The 15,422-nt window shown below is 43.9% G+C and overlaps 1 protein-coding gene across 2 annotated transcripts in view; it reads right to left on the bottom strand.

Annotated features, from left to right (window-relative positions):
- The window catches only part of GLI3 (GLI family zinc finger 3), a 196,191-nt gene extending 181,128 nt beyond the window's left edge, over positions 1 to 15,063 (bottom strand). For both annotated transcript variants that reach the window (XM_075418582.1, XM_009943066.2), the window contains exon 1: positions 14,940 to 15,063. In XM_075418582.1, the coding sequence (XP_075274697.1) occupies positions 14,940 to 15,063 (124 nt within the window). The remainder of the gene's footprint in view (positions 1 to 14,939) is intronic.
- Between the last annotated feature and the right edge of the window lie 359 nt (positions 15,064 to 15,422).

Genomic DNA, 15,422 nt, shown 5'->3' with positions numbered 1-15,422 from the left:
CTCTGTTCCTGCGCCGGGCTGAGGTTCTGCCTTCACATCCCAAAAAGCCTACACATCTCAGGAGGGTAAGCGATGTAAATCCAACACAGTATGCCGGGCCAAACGCAAACATAAAAGCAGCAGTCTAAATTAATGTTCAGACCCGCTAATAAAAAACTCCTGTCGCTCTCTCTTCATGTGTAACATTTATGTCTGAAGATTAACATTTTTCCCCATAATTTAGGACTCTGAAATACAATGTTTTTCTGAGATTCACCTATTACAAAACTTCATGCAAAGTTATTCTGTACCAGCTGCTCTGTGCCTACCTACAAGTTCTCACACCTCTGCAGTTAAAGCCCGGGTCCCAGCAACAACAGTGACTTCTGTCTAACAGTGCTCAAACACCAGCTTTTGACAGGGTCTCAGCCCAACTATGACAACCCAAAAGTTCACCTGAAATCTGTTTAAATGAGACCACCACAGAGGAGCACAGAGCTTGCTTGTTTGCGCGCTTTCTTTTTTCTTCCTCTCTGCTTTCTTTCTTTCTCTCTCTCTTTCCTTCTTTCCTTCCTTCCCTTCTTCCTTTTCTCCCTTCCTTTTCCTTTAGGTCCTGCCTTTCTTCCCCTCTTTCACTCTTTCTCTCTCCCTCTCTTGTAAATCCCTGGGGGGATTTTTTTATATCTTTGCTCAAGGTTCTTATTCACCTATAGATATAATTATTACCTTTTTTTAAGAGTAGGCTTATTTTTAGAATCTGTTTTGAGCCTCGAAGATAAATGCAGCAATAAATCACAGTGCCTTGAAATATTTTTATTACTGGAGATGTCTTGGTATCCTTCATACTGAGGTTATTTCTCAGAGAGAAAAAGAAAGAATTTTGCGGTGCCAAAGGAAATGCAGACAAGGCTTTAATTCTGATCTAAGTTAGATGGCTGAAGGAAAAGGTCTTTGGGAATTTAAACAGAAAAACTAATCTACCTGCAGCCATCCTCTGAACAATCAAAACAAAGTGTTCAAAGCTGAGAACAGGACTCTTCAATTGTTTCCGCTCTGATACATGCAACATTAACCTCTATCATGTCAGCAAACAAAATGGTGTCTTGGAACAGATATTTTAAGCTCAGGGAGACTGTCAGAAGAAGATGCTGATGCACATCAAATTGAAAATATTAAATAAAGCCAGCCATAAATATTCCTCCTTGACCAATACTTAGAAAATCCAGCACTGACTCAGACTGGGCTGAATCCGATTGAGGGATTCCAGATCCATGCTTTTTTGGCAGAAGAACTGTGATCCCGTACCCATCCCGGTGTTTAAAAGATGCCAATGTCCAGTCACTCTAACTCTTCAGCCAAAAGTCTCTGCAGGTAAGAAATAATTCATCATACATACACTCAGAACAGGAGGTTTAAAATCATGTTCAGATAACAGCTGAGAAGTCTGGCGTTTCTCTAAGTAAAATTGTGCTGCTTTCAGTTTTTGCTGTCCAGTGAGAGGTGTGATCCACTACGAAGGTACTGAAAACGCTTGTGAAAAACAGAAGAGTTTGTGACTGAATATTTAAATGTCAGTTAAAATAAAAGTATGCCCATGCTCCTCCTGTGGAATTCAATGGCAGTTGTTCCACTGGCTTCATGACAGAAGCAAAGCTCGTATCTTGCCAAATCCCTGAAACCTGGAATAGTTCAAACTACAAGGAGTCACTCTAATTACTACAACTGCATGGGAACTAAGTCATAATTGTTTTTTTCTTTTTTTCTGATCATACAGAAGAGCCTTCGAGTAGGACATTTGCAAAAGAAAGCGCATCTCCAGGCTGAGATCCTGAGACAGCTTCAGGAGAAGTTATCTCAAGTTTCAGGGATGAAGGTTATAACTCCGTGATCAAGGGTGTCGGGATTCCCAACATCCCACTGAAGGGAATAAACCAAAAGACAACGGCTTGAGTAAGGAGGCTGGAAAGCCACAGTAAGATTAAATATTTACAGCCTGGACTAAAGTTGTTTGCCAGTGAGTTGTGACCTGGAGCCTTAAATGACACAAAGCTCAGTCTCACCACTGAAGAACAGTATGAAATGACGACTACGATCCACGAAACGACGGCTGTCCCCGGACCCGCAGGGCACGGGCAGCTCTGGCTCCTCGGGATAGCCCCACGAACACGGGACGTCACCGCTAAGGGCTCCGTCACTGCAGGCGCCGAGCACGCTCGGGGAGCCTCCAACACCTCGGGGGTCCCACCTCCGCCCTCCTCCCCCCCAGCAGAATTACAAATTCCAGCATAAAAGCAGGAAGACAGCTTAGGAGAAGCATTTTGTCCGAGTTGAAACTGGAGCGGGCTGTAAACTCCCACGGGACATGCAGGTGTACGCACTGCGGATAAAACTGTAAACTGAATATTAAGCACGCATTTTTTTTAAAATCGTGTTTCTCCCAGAGAAGGCTGAGGACTGCCTGTTTATTTTTTTTAATCTGATTTGCTACGTTTGCACGTGGTAGGAAAGCTGGCTGTATCAGCCGCTCCATCTTCTTACTTGTATTCAAATGACTCTGATTTTGTTTTTCTAACACCGCTAAGAAAACTATAATGCAAAAAAAAAAACACCCAAACCATAATCTGTGAAAAGGCTCTCTGAAATCCATCAACCGAGTTGTATCCATAATTGCTTCCCTGGCTTATCAAAAAAAGGCTCATTTGCATTATCTGTTATCTTTAGATGCCATCCCGGTCTATAAACAGTTATCAATCCCGTTCAGAGGCCAGTCCACAAATTGAAGTTTTCTATAGAGGGAATTAGCTACAAACAAGCCCGAGGCAATTTTCTTTGACAGCCAATGGTAAACCATAGGAAGTAACTTTAATAGTGATTTACAGTTCTTCTCTGGTTTCCATCCAACTTTTCCTTCTTGTGCTTCTGTTCCATCCAAAAAAGAATTTTTCAGATGTTCTAATTTCCCATTCAAGATGCAATCAATCCCAACTCTAGGTGTGTCTAATCCAATTTTTACGGTATGTTCATGGGCCAGCACCAGAGAAAAAGAACTCTCTTTTTATTTTCTTTCAATTGCTTCTGCTGCAATCACAAGACTTGTCATCTCCTGGTGTGAAATGCACAACAGTAGAAGAGAGAGCGCAGGAGATTTGAGAGAGAGAGAGAGAGAAATGAGCCAACCTACCGAAAAGAAAGGGGAAAAGAGATACACAAAAATAACATTAACATTTTTGAATTATCCTGCATCCTGAAAGCTTCCATTTACCAGAATAATTAATTAACTCAAGATTTTTAAAGCCCGTGCAGGGTTTTTAAGTTCCTCATTTAAATCACAATGTGCTGGTAGAAGTGGGATATTTAGGAACGGACTCCAGCTTCACATCAGCCATCTTCCTCACCTATACCCCAGCGAAGTCACAGCAAAGTCCTGTGCCGCCTGCTCACACACCCCAACCGCCCTTACGCACACGAGTAAGCCCCATCGCCTGACCTCCCGCACCACCGAGACTGGGAGGACTGCTCATTCTTTCTGAACTACAGATCTTTTCTCTTAACAGCTTAACACGCGTTCTGGCGAACTCTGAACTTCCAAGAGACACACATTTAAAATATTTATTTTTCACTCTCTGATTAAAAAACACCTCCAAGCACCCGACACACACAGTGGATCTTAACACGCATCACAGGCGCGGCAAAGAAATAACAAGTAGGGACACGGTTCCTCTCTGGGTAAACTACAGCAAACAAAGGTAAAGCCGTCAAAAACCCACCGACAACAGAGACCGACGTGGATTTAAGTCTGCGAGAGCACCTGCAGAAGAACAGAGGAGAATTACATCCCAGAGTTTAGCAATTAATAAACACCCCCTGCATCAACACAGGCCGATAAAAATCGCTTCCTTTTACATTAAGGAAAAATACATTTGTAGCTCGGACCATGAAGCCTGCAGACTCTCCTATTCCTTTTCTCTATATATGCATATACATAGGGGGCATATATATATATCTATATACGCGTGTGCGTGGGTTATTTGTCCCCTGATTGAAAGCTACCCTAATGGGTAGGCACTAATGGATTTGAAGTGATAAGGAAAAGGCGGAGATGCAAAATGCTCCAGAACTTCTGCTCCTAATCAATCACCAGAGATCAGTGACATCATTCAAGCCTTTGATCAGAGCTCCCCTTTCAAGCTTAAAAAGGGGGATAGATTGACCCACACCAGCGGAGGGACTGAAGAAACACCTAGGATACAATTCACAGTGAAATATGAGAAGTCGCCGGCATCCCTCTTTAGCAGAACTCTTCCTTCCCACCTTCCTCGAGGAATACAGCACGCATTCCAGAGCAACCAAGCACAAACAACAGATTTAGCTCTTTCCCCAATAATTAGAAAACAGCCAGGGAAACAACACATCACAAAATCCTTTCAGGTTTTATTTTCGAAGCCTGCACGCGCATTTTATCCCGAGCAGGCCATTTGTTACGTTTGCTTGCGTTTAAAAATCTTCTCAAGTCCATTAGTACGGGGGACGTACTTAAATTTTCCAAAATGCCTGAGCAGCTTTCACAAACTAAAGGCTGACCTCCACTTTCAAAGAAATACTTTTCAGGAAAACCAGCATCACGGCAAGTGTTCGCTACACTTCCCACCGGCCTTTGTCCACGTCAGGGCACTCAGAGAGTTGGGATCGCTAATCCCACTTCAGCTAAAATTGAGCTCCATTGTTTCTCAGTTCATCTGAGTTTCCATGGCACTTACTGGGGCTGAAGTGTTATTTACTTAGTGCCGTTTGTTAAAAACAAAAAACAATAACAAAGTCTTAACGTGAGCGTCAGGTTTGCTTTTTTTTTTCTCCCCTTTTTTCCTTTCAGTAAGCTCAAGACGCAGTCAGCATTTTACAGTCTCAGAAACTACTTCTGCCTAAAAATCTTCGAGAAGAGCAAAGTTGAAAATAGACCTGCAAACGTTCACTTCATTGTTTTGGTTTGGTTTTCCCCCATCTGTATTTTTTAAAAAAATCTAATTGAGCTTCCTGAACAGCAGCACAAATGTAGTTTATTATCTCCCTCATCAGGTGATCAATGATTTCATTAATAAGACAGATAACAAAACTGTCATATCATCGACACAGTTATGAAAGATGATCCCGGCTTCTTGCTCCATTTTCCAAGGTCTGGGATTCTCTGTGGCAGCTCTGAGTCCATTCAATATTTTCCACGGACAGAGAAAAGTGAAAATCCATTTTGAAACCAATTTCAATTAGGATCCAGAAGCTGTTATCACAGGTGTCGCAGAATGGGCCCGTAAGTGGAAATGTCGCCTATCCATTCTGAAATGAAACCTTATCAGGGGCGACGAAGATGGCTGAGGACAGCCTATCTGTAAATTACTTTTCGTCCTGTGTTAACTCAACCCTAGTTCTGTCATATGGAATTCTTTCCAGCCCCTCGCAATAATCTAATGACTAACTAGGCGCTGCACCAAAGCGGCTTTTATTCTGCTCGGGCTTCCCCCGCCGAACGCGGCTGCAAATGCAAATAACCGTAGGCGGCCAGGCGAGCGGCCGTATTTAGCAATATCATTTAAAAGCTCCCGTAGTTTATTACGGGGAAGTAACGGGCTCGCATTCTGCAGCCTGTCTCCACCCATTGCATTCCTGGTGATTTTTCAATTGCAAACTCCAAGGCCCAGTTATTTCATTAATTCAGCACCCAAGTAGTGAGGCTTTTCTCTCACATCTTTCAGTCTCCTTTTAGCAAATTATCCCATGACGGAGGATTTATTCAGTCAAAGACCTCGGACTTTGAGAGGCAACAAAAGAATCAAGAGACTTTCTGGTCCACCTGCCTGGCGAATGATGAGGCAGGGTAAAGCCTCCCCTAGAGAAACCAATCAAACCATTGTGTGGCACAGTCAGACCTTTTCAACTGTCAAGCCAGGAGAGCAGGAAAAGAGATGAAAGAACTCAGGATGAAGCTACCATTTACAGAACCATGTGGGAATGGTCTCTAAAGATTTAATAATTGGGATGGAACTCAACTTTCTGAAAACTAAAAGAAAGAACACAAAAAAAAAAAAAAAAAAGAAAGGAGAGAGGAGAGGGAAGAGAAAGGAGAGAAAGAAGGAAAGAAAAGAGAAAGACCAGGAGGAGGGGAAAACACTACGGGTCAGGCCCTGAAGGAACTTTTCTACAAAATCCTCTCTTGTTATGCATGAACCCCTGTGCTGGAAAAGAAGAGCAGAGCAAGCACACGACACGGACAGAGAGCGAGCGAGAGAGAAAGCGCGCGGTTTCTAATACTGACTTAAGTTTCAGCAATTTATCTTCTCATCTTGGGAAAAAGTCCATCAGTACAAATCTGTTCTATTAAGCAGAACAGAAAAATGCCCCTAGTTTGGGATATCTGGGTGCATTTTGAAGCTACTGCAGGCATGGGACTGAAGTTTTTGCATTTCCACGTGGCTGCGGGTGGAACAGGCACAAAAAGCCGTACTAGATGAACGGAAACCAGCGTATTTTAAGCGGCTGGCATGTGCAAAGAATGTGCACGCACACAGCTCCTGCGTAGCAAGGCTCCAGCTGATTGCAGGCAGGCACAAGATTAGCAACTGCTTTTTGATAATCTGACCCATAAAGCCTTACAAGCCAAATTTTATAATCATCTGAACAAACCGCAGTATTTCCTGTGTTCTTCTCCTTCCCAAAGCGCCTCTGTGCACTTGAAATACACATTCATCAGTAGGTCCGGATCACATTTACAAGTAAATCAACATTTTTCTGAATTGCCAGCCTTACGAACAAAAATAGAATCTGCAAATTAAATTGTGACCACTTGCAGGATACATCAAAGGCAAAGACTTCTAATGGGAAATAATAACAGAGCAATAAAACCCACCTCATTCTCTCTTAGTTGGGATGGCAAAAGAATGCATTTCCCTCTCCTCCCGCCCTCACCCCAAAATAATGAGATATGGCTTGGAAAGAATACAGAGAACGTAGTTTCAATACAGTACCTTCTTTACATAATCACGTACCGTACCCTAAGCACACTTCTCCCACTTATTGGCATATGTATTTAGTAAGCAGAAGCTGAGGTTTTGTATCTTCCGGAAAAGAAAAAGAAAAGAAAAAAAAAAAAGGGAAAAAGTAAATAGAAACATACAGAGCAGGGATCTAATCAAATGCAACACTGACGCCCGATTATTCCCTTTTAACTGGAGACAGATATGAAATAGAAAACATCTAGAAAAGGCAACACAAACGCCATCTGCAAACCTGTTAAGTAATTCAATTACTTCAACTGCCTTAATTTACACAGCTCAAATCCTAACGCCAAATACTGTGCGTGCCAGAGGGTTTGCCTGGTTTTAAGTCAATTAGAAGGATTTTTTAGAATTCTCTCTATTTACTTGATGAAGCAGATCTACTCCACGTAGCTCATTCCCTTGCAGATTCCCAAGCCTGCTCTCTTTTCAGGACCCAGAAAAACCCTCACGGGTTACCCTTGCAACCAAAACTTTAAATGCAAGACTCCCCTGCCCGCGTTTTTCCAGCGAGTGCCCTCCCAGCCCTGCCCAGCACCCCGGCACCCGCGCGTTGGCTGACGCCCGCTTCCAGCGGCTGGGCGGCCAGTGCCGGTGCCATGGTGGGGAGCAGCAGCCGCAGCAGAGCCCTGCCACGCTGCCCGGCGGCCTCCCCGCTCCGGTGCCAGGGGCACCTTCTCTTTTTGGGTGTCTTCCCCAGAGACCAGCACCTACCAGCAGTGAGCCAGCCCTGTTCTGTAAGGCTAACAACATCACTGAGCCTTCAGCTGCCAGCAGCCTTTTTCCTACTAAAAATCAAACCTCTTGGTTGCTTCCCCCACCCCCCACCCCGAGGTACTGTGGGCTGTAATGCCTGAATTTTTTGAGGTCTGATTGATACTGGACTCCTGCAAAGCACAAACTACAGAGCATGGTACTGCTGACGTACTGCAGAGACCCATTTTAAACCTTCCTATTATTATCACTTCTTACTCTATTTCAAAATCCAGGTACAACTGTAATGTGTCTGCTTGAGTGTTTGGGGGTTTGTTTTTGGTTTTCTTGTTTTTCAGGAAAAAAAAATCCCCAGTGTATAATTCCCTAAATTTAACCTCCACCTCGTCCAGGTGGCAAGCTTCTGCTGCTAACTAATGTTTTCTCCCAGTTCCACCTCGTGTTATCCAGCAGGATGTTAAGTCATTACTTACTGATTACAGTGATTGCAGGGATAAGCCACTCAATCATCTCTTTCTGGAACTTGCAAAGGGATACAGCTGGATTGACATTTAATATCCCTTATGCTATTAACCACTGCAGGGAGGGGAGAGCGGGGGGGGGGGGGAAAGGAGGGAAATCTCGCCAGAATTAATGAAGCAATACTGTACTGCACTGGCAGATCACTGGCTTTAGAGCAGGGTAAAGGTAGGGCCGGCTCACTGAGGAACAACACTAGAAAATAGTATCAGGCAGAATGAGTTATTACAGTCTTCAATAAACTCTAACTTGATGACTCAAATTTTATTAGTAAGCATAAAGGACCACGGGTGCATTACTCTGAATGAACATGTATTTAATCAGCTACTCACATCAGATTACAATGTACCAAGACTTGCAGTCCCCACTTAATGACAACCTCCAGCACTTTTGCTTCCAACACTTCCAAGCGTCAGGAGAGCTCATCCTCCCCAAGGACAGGTACCTTCCTTCACTTCTTTCTCTTAGGACCTGGCCACAATTCTTAGAACAGAAGGGTACACAAAATCTTACAAACTCAGGTCTTTGCCCTTACTTTTCTGCACTACCTCATGTGACTATTCTACCCTTACTTTTCATGCTGCTGTGTGCCACCATTACAGATAGGCATTACCTGCAATATTTGTCTTGCTGAAAAACAAAACCCTCTGAAAAACCTACGCATTGAAGATCGTCACTTCCAGCACCCAACGCTACCAGATGATGTTTCCTCCTTGACCTGAAAAAGAGAAGTGAAGAGAGCCCTTCCACCCCCTTTGATTTCAGCAGAGGAGCAGGGCATCTCCTGACCACGTCAAAGAATCAGGTCTCATATAATCAATTTGGGACTCCATTTGCAGGCCACTGAAATAGTGCAGGCAATGTTTCTTGATACCTAACAACCTCTTCTGAACCCTGACCTCTCAACGGGCCCCTGAGCACTTCGGTCCAATGAGGGGGCCAAGAATGGGTATTATGATTAACACCTATTTTCTGGTGAGCTTGAAAGCAAGCAGCAGGACAAGTAACCAACTGAAAGTTTAAACAGGAAATGTGATTCTTCTGGGGTTGCAGACTGCTGAATACTTCCCTCATTCAATTCTGAACGAACTACTAGGAAGAATGGGGGAGTAAAAAAGACCTAGATGAAGCTGGCTCTTCTTCTGAAAGAATCAAAGTAGACGAACAAACTTCCTCTCATTTATTCATCTATCAAGCTTGGTTTTAAGTTACATCATCATTAAGATAATAATTTCTGCTTTCTATCACTTTAAAGTATGTTCTCAATAACTATCTGATTCTGATAAAGGTAGTCAAGTCCACAACCTACATACGTTTATAATTAGCTTTTTTTTTTTTAAAGGCAGAGTAATAGGTTAATAAGAAATATCAGATTACACTGGAACGAGCTCATGGGTCAAAAAACTAGACAAAACACACCAAACTGAAAATAAGTGCTTGCCTGTCAGACACTGAAGGAGTCCCTATACAATAACTGCATTGTTTCAACGCAACGTTAAAAACATCAGTTCAGAGCCAAAATGTGCAAAAGAGGAAAGCGTTTTAGTCACCAATGAAACTCACGAGCCAAACAGTAAATAAATCAGGGTTGAACACTGTATCGTAATCGCCTAAATGCTGTCCAAGCAATGCTGCAAAGCACAGGTTTGCTTTCTAAAAGTATTAATTCACCCTACACGGAAATTCCCTGCACTTTGTAGAAAAGAAAGCAAAAAAATTAATTTTATCCATACTACAAATTTGGTGAAAAAAACCCAACTGCATATAGCTGAGCTCTGTGTTAGGTTAGTGTGGGTATTTTTGGTCAACGCCTCTTGGGAAGTACAAACAATAAATCCGAGTCACCTACACAGCACAGCGTGGCGTCGAAGAAGCCAGCCTGGCAAAGTATTCAAGCGACTGCCCAACCGCAGGCACGCAAACACTCACGTTCGGGCCAGCAACGGAGCTATCCCTCTGCCGAAAGCAAGGTGTCCGCCTGGCCACTTGCCAGCCTGGAACTCGAGACTCTGCTGCAACACTGGGACCCGGGAGGGCTGGTGACTCCCCATGCCGGGGTGCAGGAGGGTACCGCTCCGGCGCAGGTGGCACGGGCAGGGGAGCGACCCGGGAGGGCTGGTGACTCCCCATGCCGGGGTGCAGGAGGGTACCGCTCCGGCGCAGGTGGCACGGGCAGGGGAGCGACCCGGGAGGGCTGGTGACTCCCCATGCCGGGGTGCAGGAGGGTACCGCTCCGGCGCAGGTGGCACGGGCAGGGGAGCCAGCCCTGTGTTTTCTGCTGGAGCACTGCAGTGCTCAGCCTGGCACACTGACTGATCCTGGCAACAGCTCGTACGGCCGGCTGCGAGGAGCAGGCACGCCGCTCGCCCTGCCAGCCCTGCCCTTCACCGGCCGAGCGGTGTGGCGGAGCAGCCGAGAACCAGCCTCCATGCTGGCACTCATCACGCTCCAGCAAGGCAGGGTACCGTGCGGATACACGCAGTGTTTACAGCGTTCACCTGAACATTTCTATTTAATCCTGGGATTACCTGAAATTACAGGAGGTGCCATATTATCCAACGGAGGTCTAGCAAGGCAGGTTTCATGACCTGCAATACCAGGTGAAGGCTCTCCAAGGGGAGCACAGAACTAAATTTAACGTGTTCATCAATGGATACCTCTCTTCAGAAAGACATTCCTCACATAACTTGATAGAAACCTCTGCGTGCACGCAGCAGCTGTCAAGATGATGACCTAAATGTCTAGTGGAAGGTATCCCTGCCCATGGTAGGGGGTCTGGAACGAGATGATATACAAGGTCCCTTCCAACCCAAACCATTCTACGATTCTATCAAATCCATGCACAGGCATGCTAGGGAATGGGGTCTTGCTGCTTTGTCTCCAGAAGAATGGCAGGGATGTGCATGTGAGATGACAAAGCCTGAAAACATAGCACCGTGGCAGCAAGGTGACCTGGGACACTGGCCTCATTACTCCAGTGCAAAACCAGTGACACGGTCATGGCATAAAACACTGTATTTATTTGTTGTTGTTATTACTCTGCTAAAGCAGATCAGTCTGAGGCTATCAAATCACACGATACACAAAAGTAAGCTTACTTTATACCCTAGCACAAACTTCTTATTCATACAGCCTTTGGTGAATGAGCATCTCTGTCAGCAGTTTTCTTTAGCAGTTTTCCCCCCTTGGATATTAGCCTAGCAGTAAACACAGCAGTCAAACAAAGGAGGAGTAAAAGGAACAATTTGCAAAGAAATGTATCCTAGTAAACTGCATGCAGTTTGGTTGAAGTACACAAAATGAAACACAAAGGAAAAAAGATCAAAAGCTTGCAAAAATGAACCCAAAACAAAGCAAGAGCGGTCCCAAATTACAAAGTCCCACTGGGGATCAAAGCGCACCAAAGATTTTTTGATAGTTATTACAAACTATGGCGTGGGTTTTTTTTTTTTTACTTTTTTGATCACATGTATTTTAAAAGAAGTTTTAATTTGCTCCAGCACTAAGACCTTCCCCACATGTTTCAGCCTGGAGCACATTTTAATGGCTTAGTTATAATTCCTTGAAATTAGGGGTTTATAATGGAAACGCTGGCAGGCCCTTATCTAACACACTGCAAGCATCTTAGAAAAAGAGTTTGTAGTCAGGTGAGCACAGCAGAAACCTTTTTTGTATTAAGTAATGACAGGAACTCGGTAGAAGTGGTTAGCATGTCAACCACGGCCCAGACGTGCTCAGCATTTGAGCCTACAGCGCAGCCGGTACCTTCCGAGGGGCACCCACAGGCCTGGGCCTCTTAACTTGTGTTGTGTAGTCAGGGTTAACACACGAGCTGGCCTTCCCCATCATCCTTCCCACTTTCCTTTCCCTTGCACTTCGGTTTACACCAGGCTCTTCAAGAAACAGTTTGCACATCACATGATTTAAAAGTTTTCCACACTCAGTGCTCATTTCAACATAGATTCTGCTGCTGGGTGTGCTACTCGCTTTTGGGAGCTGTTGAAACAATGGCATTTTCTTTGTTTCTTCATATTTGTCAGCTCTGCATAAAACTCGTAACTAACAGCTTTCAATCTATGATCCAAGTTCTGACTCTTCCAGAGACAGCAGAGCTACTGAGAAAATACTAGCTTCTACATCACACCTCAAGACAGCTGTCACTCAAGCACGTTACCCTGCAGACTTTGCTAATTAATGTGCTGTCCAGAAGGAGAGAAGCACTGATATTAAGACACCTTAGGAGGTATGATAGGCAGAGGCAGCTCCACAATGACAGCAGAGTCTTCTGACAAAAACAGCCAGGATCACTCTGTCTTTTTGTTGTTTTTAAGGGTACCTTACCTTGTTTAACAGAGCATTCAAATGCAAATCATAACCATTTAACATTACCACAGCCCTCTGCAAAAAGAGAGGCACTGAATCCACAAAAGCTGCATGTTTTGTAGGAGTGGTGTCTTCTATCAACTGATGATGTTCCTGTAATAACACTCATTCCAGCACTAAAGAACAAAAGATGCAAATGCGATGCAAGCTCCAGCTCTCATGCACATTGGTCCTTGTAACCAAAATCCGTTATCATGACAATCACATCTGCAAGAAGCAAAACTTTAAAACATTGCAACAGTAAAACTCATGCTTAAGCTCCTAAAGATTTGGTATTAGTATTTGTTTTAGTACACGCTCCACTGAGTCTCTATACTAACAGGAAATTTTTCATATCCAGGAAGGAATGGAATTTTTCATCCCTTTGAAGTCCAACCCTGTACCTCTGGAAAGTCGTTTGCTTGGTTATACATGAAGTGAGATTAGAAACCCACACCTTGGAGATCCTGGTGACTTCCCTAAACACAAAGACTAGCAAGACTAACACTTACCCACTGAAAACAAAGGTTAACTGTCATTACCTTAACTAAACGCAGCCTCAGGCCCGAGGACGTGTACTACATTAGCATCTCATTCCATTAATAGGAGACAATTCCAATGACAAAAATTTCTAGTCACACGTTAGACTTAGAGTCATTCCAGCTCTTGGGAGTTTGATGCCCCTGACACGCAGTAATACACCACCTAGATGAAGCAGGTAGTTAAGAACGAATATTACCATTAAAGCTGAGAGGCAGAATAGAGAGAGAAAACTATTTGTCCACAGGGCAAATCAGTGTCAGAATTAGGCAAAAACATCTTGAAGGCTTTATTTTTAGCCCTCCAAATCTAGATGTTTAACGATAACATTAAAGCTAGCCCCAACAGTCAGAGGTATGTGCCAATATCGAGGTTGAGTACAAATCCCTGACACATCAAAGAATACGCACGTTGAAGTGTGCATCTGTTTGAAAAGTTTGGCCAATGTGGAAAATCCTCTTATCGAAAAAAAAATGACAATGGGGAGCTCTTCAGCTAATGTGAACCACTATAATTCTATTGACAGCAACAGATCTGTGCTGACTTACACCAGCTGAGGATCTAATTTCATATGCCTTAGAAAACTGATGCAACTTTTTCCATAGCTGCTCAAGAGTTTCTGTGCTCTCGTGAGGATCAGCTCCAACTAGCAGGTCAGCAGGTGCTGAGTTTGCTTTGAATCTGAAGTCCAGTCACACAGAAGGATGCTGGGACACGTGCCATCTAATTTTTACTGACCCACAGAGATTCCCCCCTAGTATGGCTGCTTTGGCCTAGTGGGAGATACGCGCTTCTCTGAGAAAGCAGACACCTTTCTTCAAGATACCAAAGTGAGAACCTGACCTGAGCCACAAGCCCAGATGAGCGAGCACGATGGAAGCAGAAAGGGTGAACAGAAAATGTTCTGCCGGGGGTATACTGGGACTCCAAAATAAGACATCTTCCGTTTTGAACCTTTATTAGATCAATTCGCAAAAACCAACAGTTAATCTGCAGCTATCCAGAATCCACTCTGCCCACACCTTTTCAAGCAATTTTCTTTCCTAATACAGAGAGCTTTGCACTATTAGTAGGGACCAACACACTCAGTCCTCTCACACTGAACAATGCCAGGGCCAGGGCTGGGATTTCAGACTCTCTGGAGAGGCAGAGAACATGTAACATTGTGAAGTGAGGTAATCTCTGGGGAGAATTCAGCAAACTACTCCGATTTTGCAAACCTACAAGCTGTACATTCGCAACTTTAAAATGAATTCATGGGAGGACACACTCTGAGCTTGATGTTTTGTCGCTGGTCATTAAAGAACTTTGGGGAGGTAGGGGCGGCCCTTTGCGAGGAGCAAGTTTATTTGTAAAAGAAGAGAAGAAAAAAAGAACCTTTGCCATTAATTTTGACTGGGCTACTTCTGTCTCTTTTATAATAACTAATTATCTAACTAGTGTAAGAGATTTCAATGGCCAAATGCAAAGCATTCGCAAGCCCTGCCAGGCTAATCAAGACAATTTCCAAACCGTCAAAAACAGGAACTTCCTATAATAAATAACTTAGCACATTTACATCTCAAATTAGAACATCTGGAAGAAAAAGACTACGCCTGATGCCAAAACAGGCCTTATTGTATCCTACCACTTTCCACCACCATCCCCCCCTCCTTGTTCGTTTTCTTTCGCCTTTCCTTAGAACAAACACTGATCCAGGTGCAAATGCTCAATTCACAAGGAATGCAGCGAACATAAAATTACTGTAGGTTTGGCTGCTAGTAAATCCCTGCTGTTACTCACCATTGGAAGTTGTGCTGGAGGCAACCGCTTTCTCACTGACATCTGTTCGACTGGAGCATTTCACGATGGAATTCTCCACTTTTTTCTTCTCCGTCGTGGCAGAGCTATGGGACTGAGCCTCCATGATGACTTCTCATTACTTCAGCTCTCCTTGTACTAACACCTAAATAAAACAAGAGAGCCATAAACTTTTAAATATTATTCAAAAGCTTAGACCAAAATGTCTCACACCTCTCACCTGAAGAAGAGCCTGCAGTACAACGCAATTAGCAGTCCACAGGCCACTTCTGGATGCCCATCAAATCATGTTTGCACACAAGAATTCCCAAGGAATTTAAGGAAACACTAACACCAAAAATAAGGATGTTTGCCTTTCAAGAGAATCAGCATCACAAACCATTATGCTGCTTGATGGGTGGGTCCGTTTTTTTCAAGCCTGTAGCGTTTCAATGGACCCAGGGGGGAAAAGCCAGTATTTTTCTT

The sequence above is a fragment of the Opisthocomus hoazin genome, chromosome 4 (genome assembly GCF_030867145.1).
Source record: "Opisthocomus hoazin isolate bOpiHoa1 chromosome 4, bOpiHoa1.hap1, whole genome shotgun sequence".
Classification (NCBI taxonomy): Eukaryota; Metazoa; Chordata; class Aves; order Opisthocomiformes; family Opisthocomidae; genus Opisthocomus; species Opisthocomus hoazin.
The sequence above is the reverse complement of the archived record's forward strand: the minus strand, read 5'-3'. Positions and strand labels throughout refer to the sequence as shown.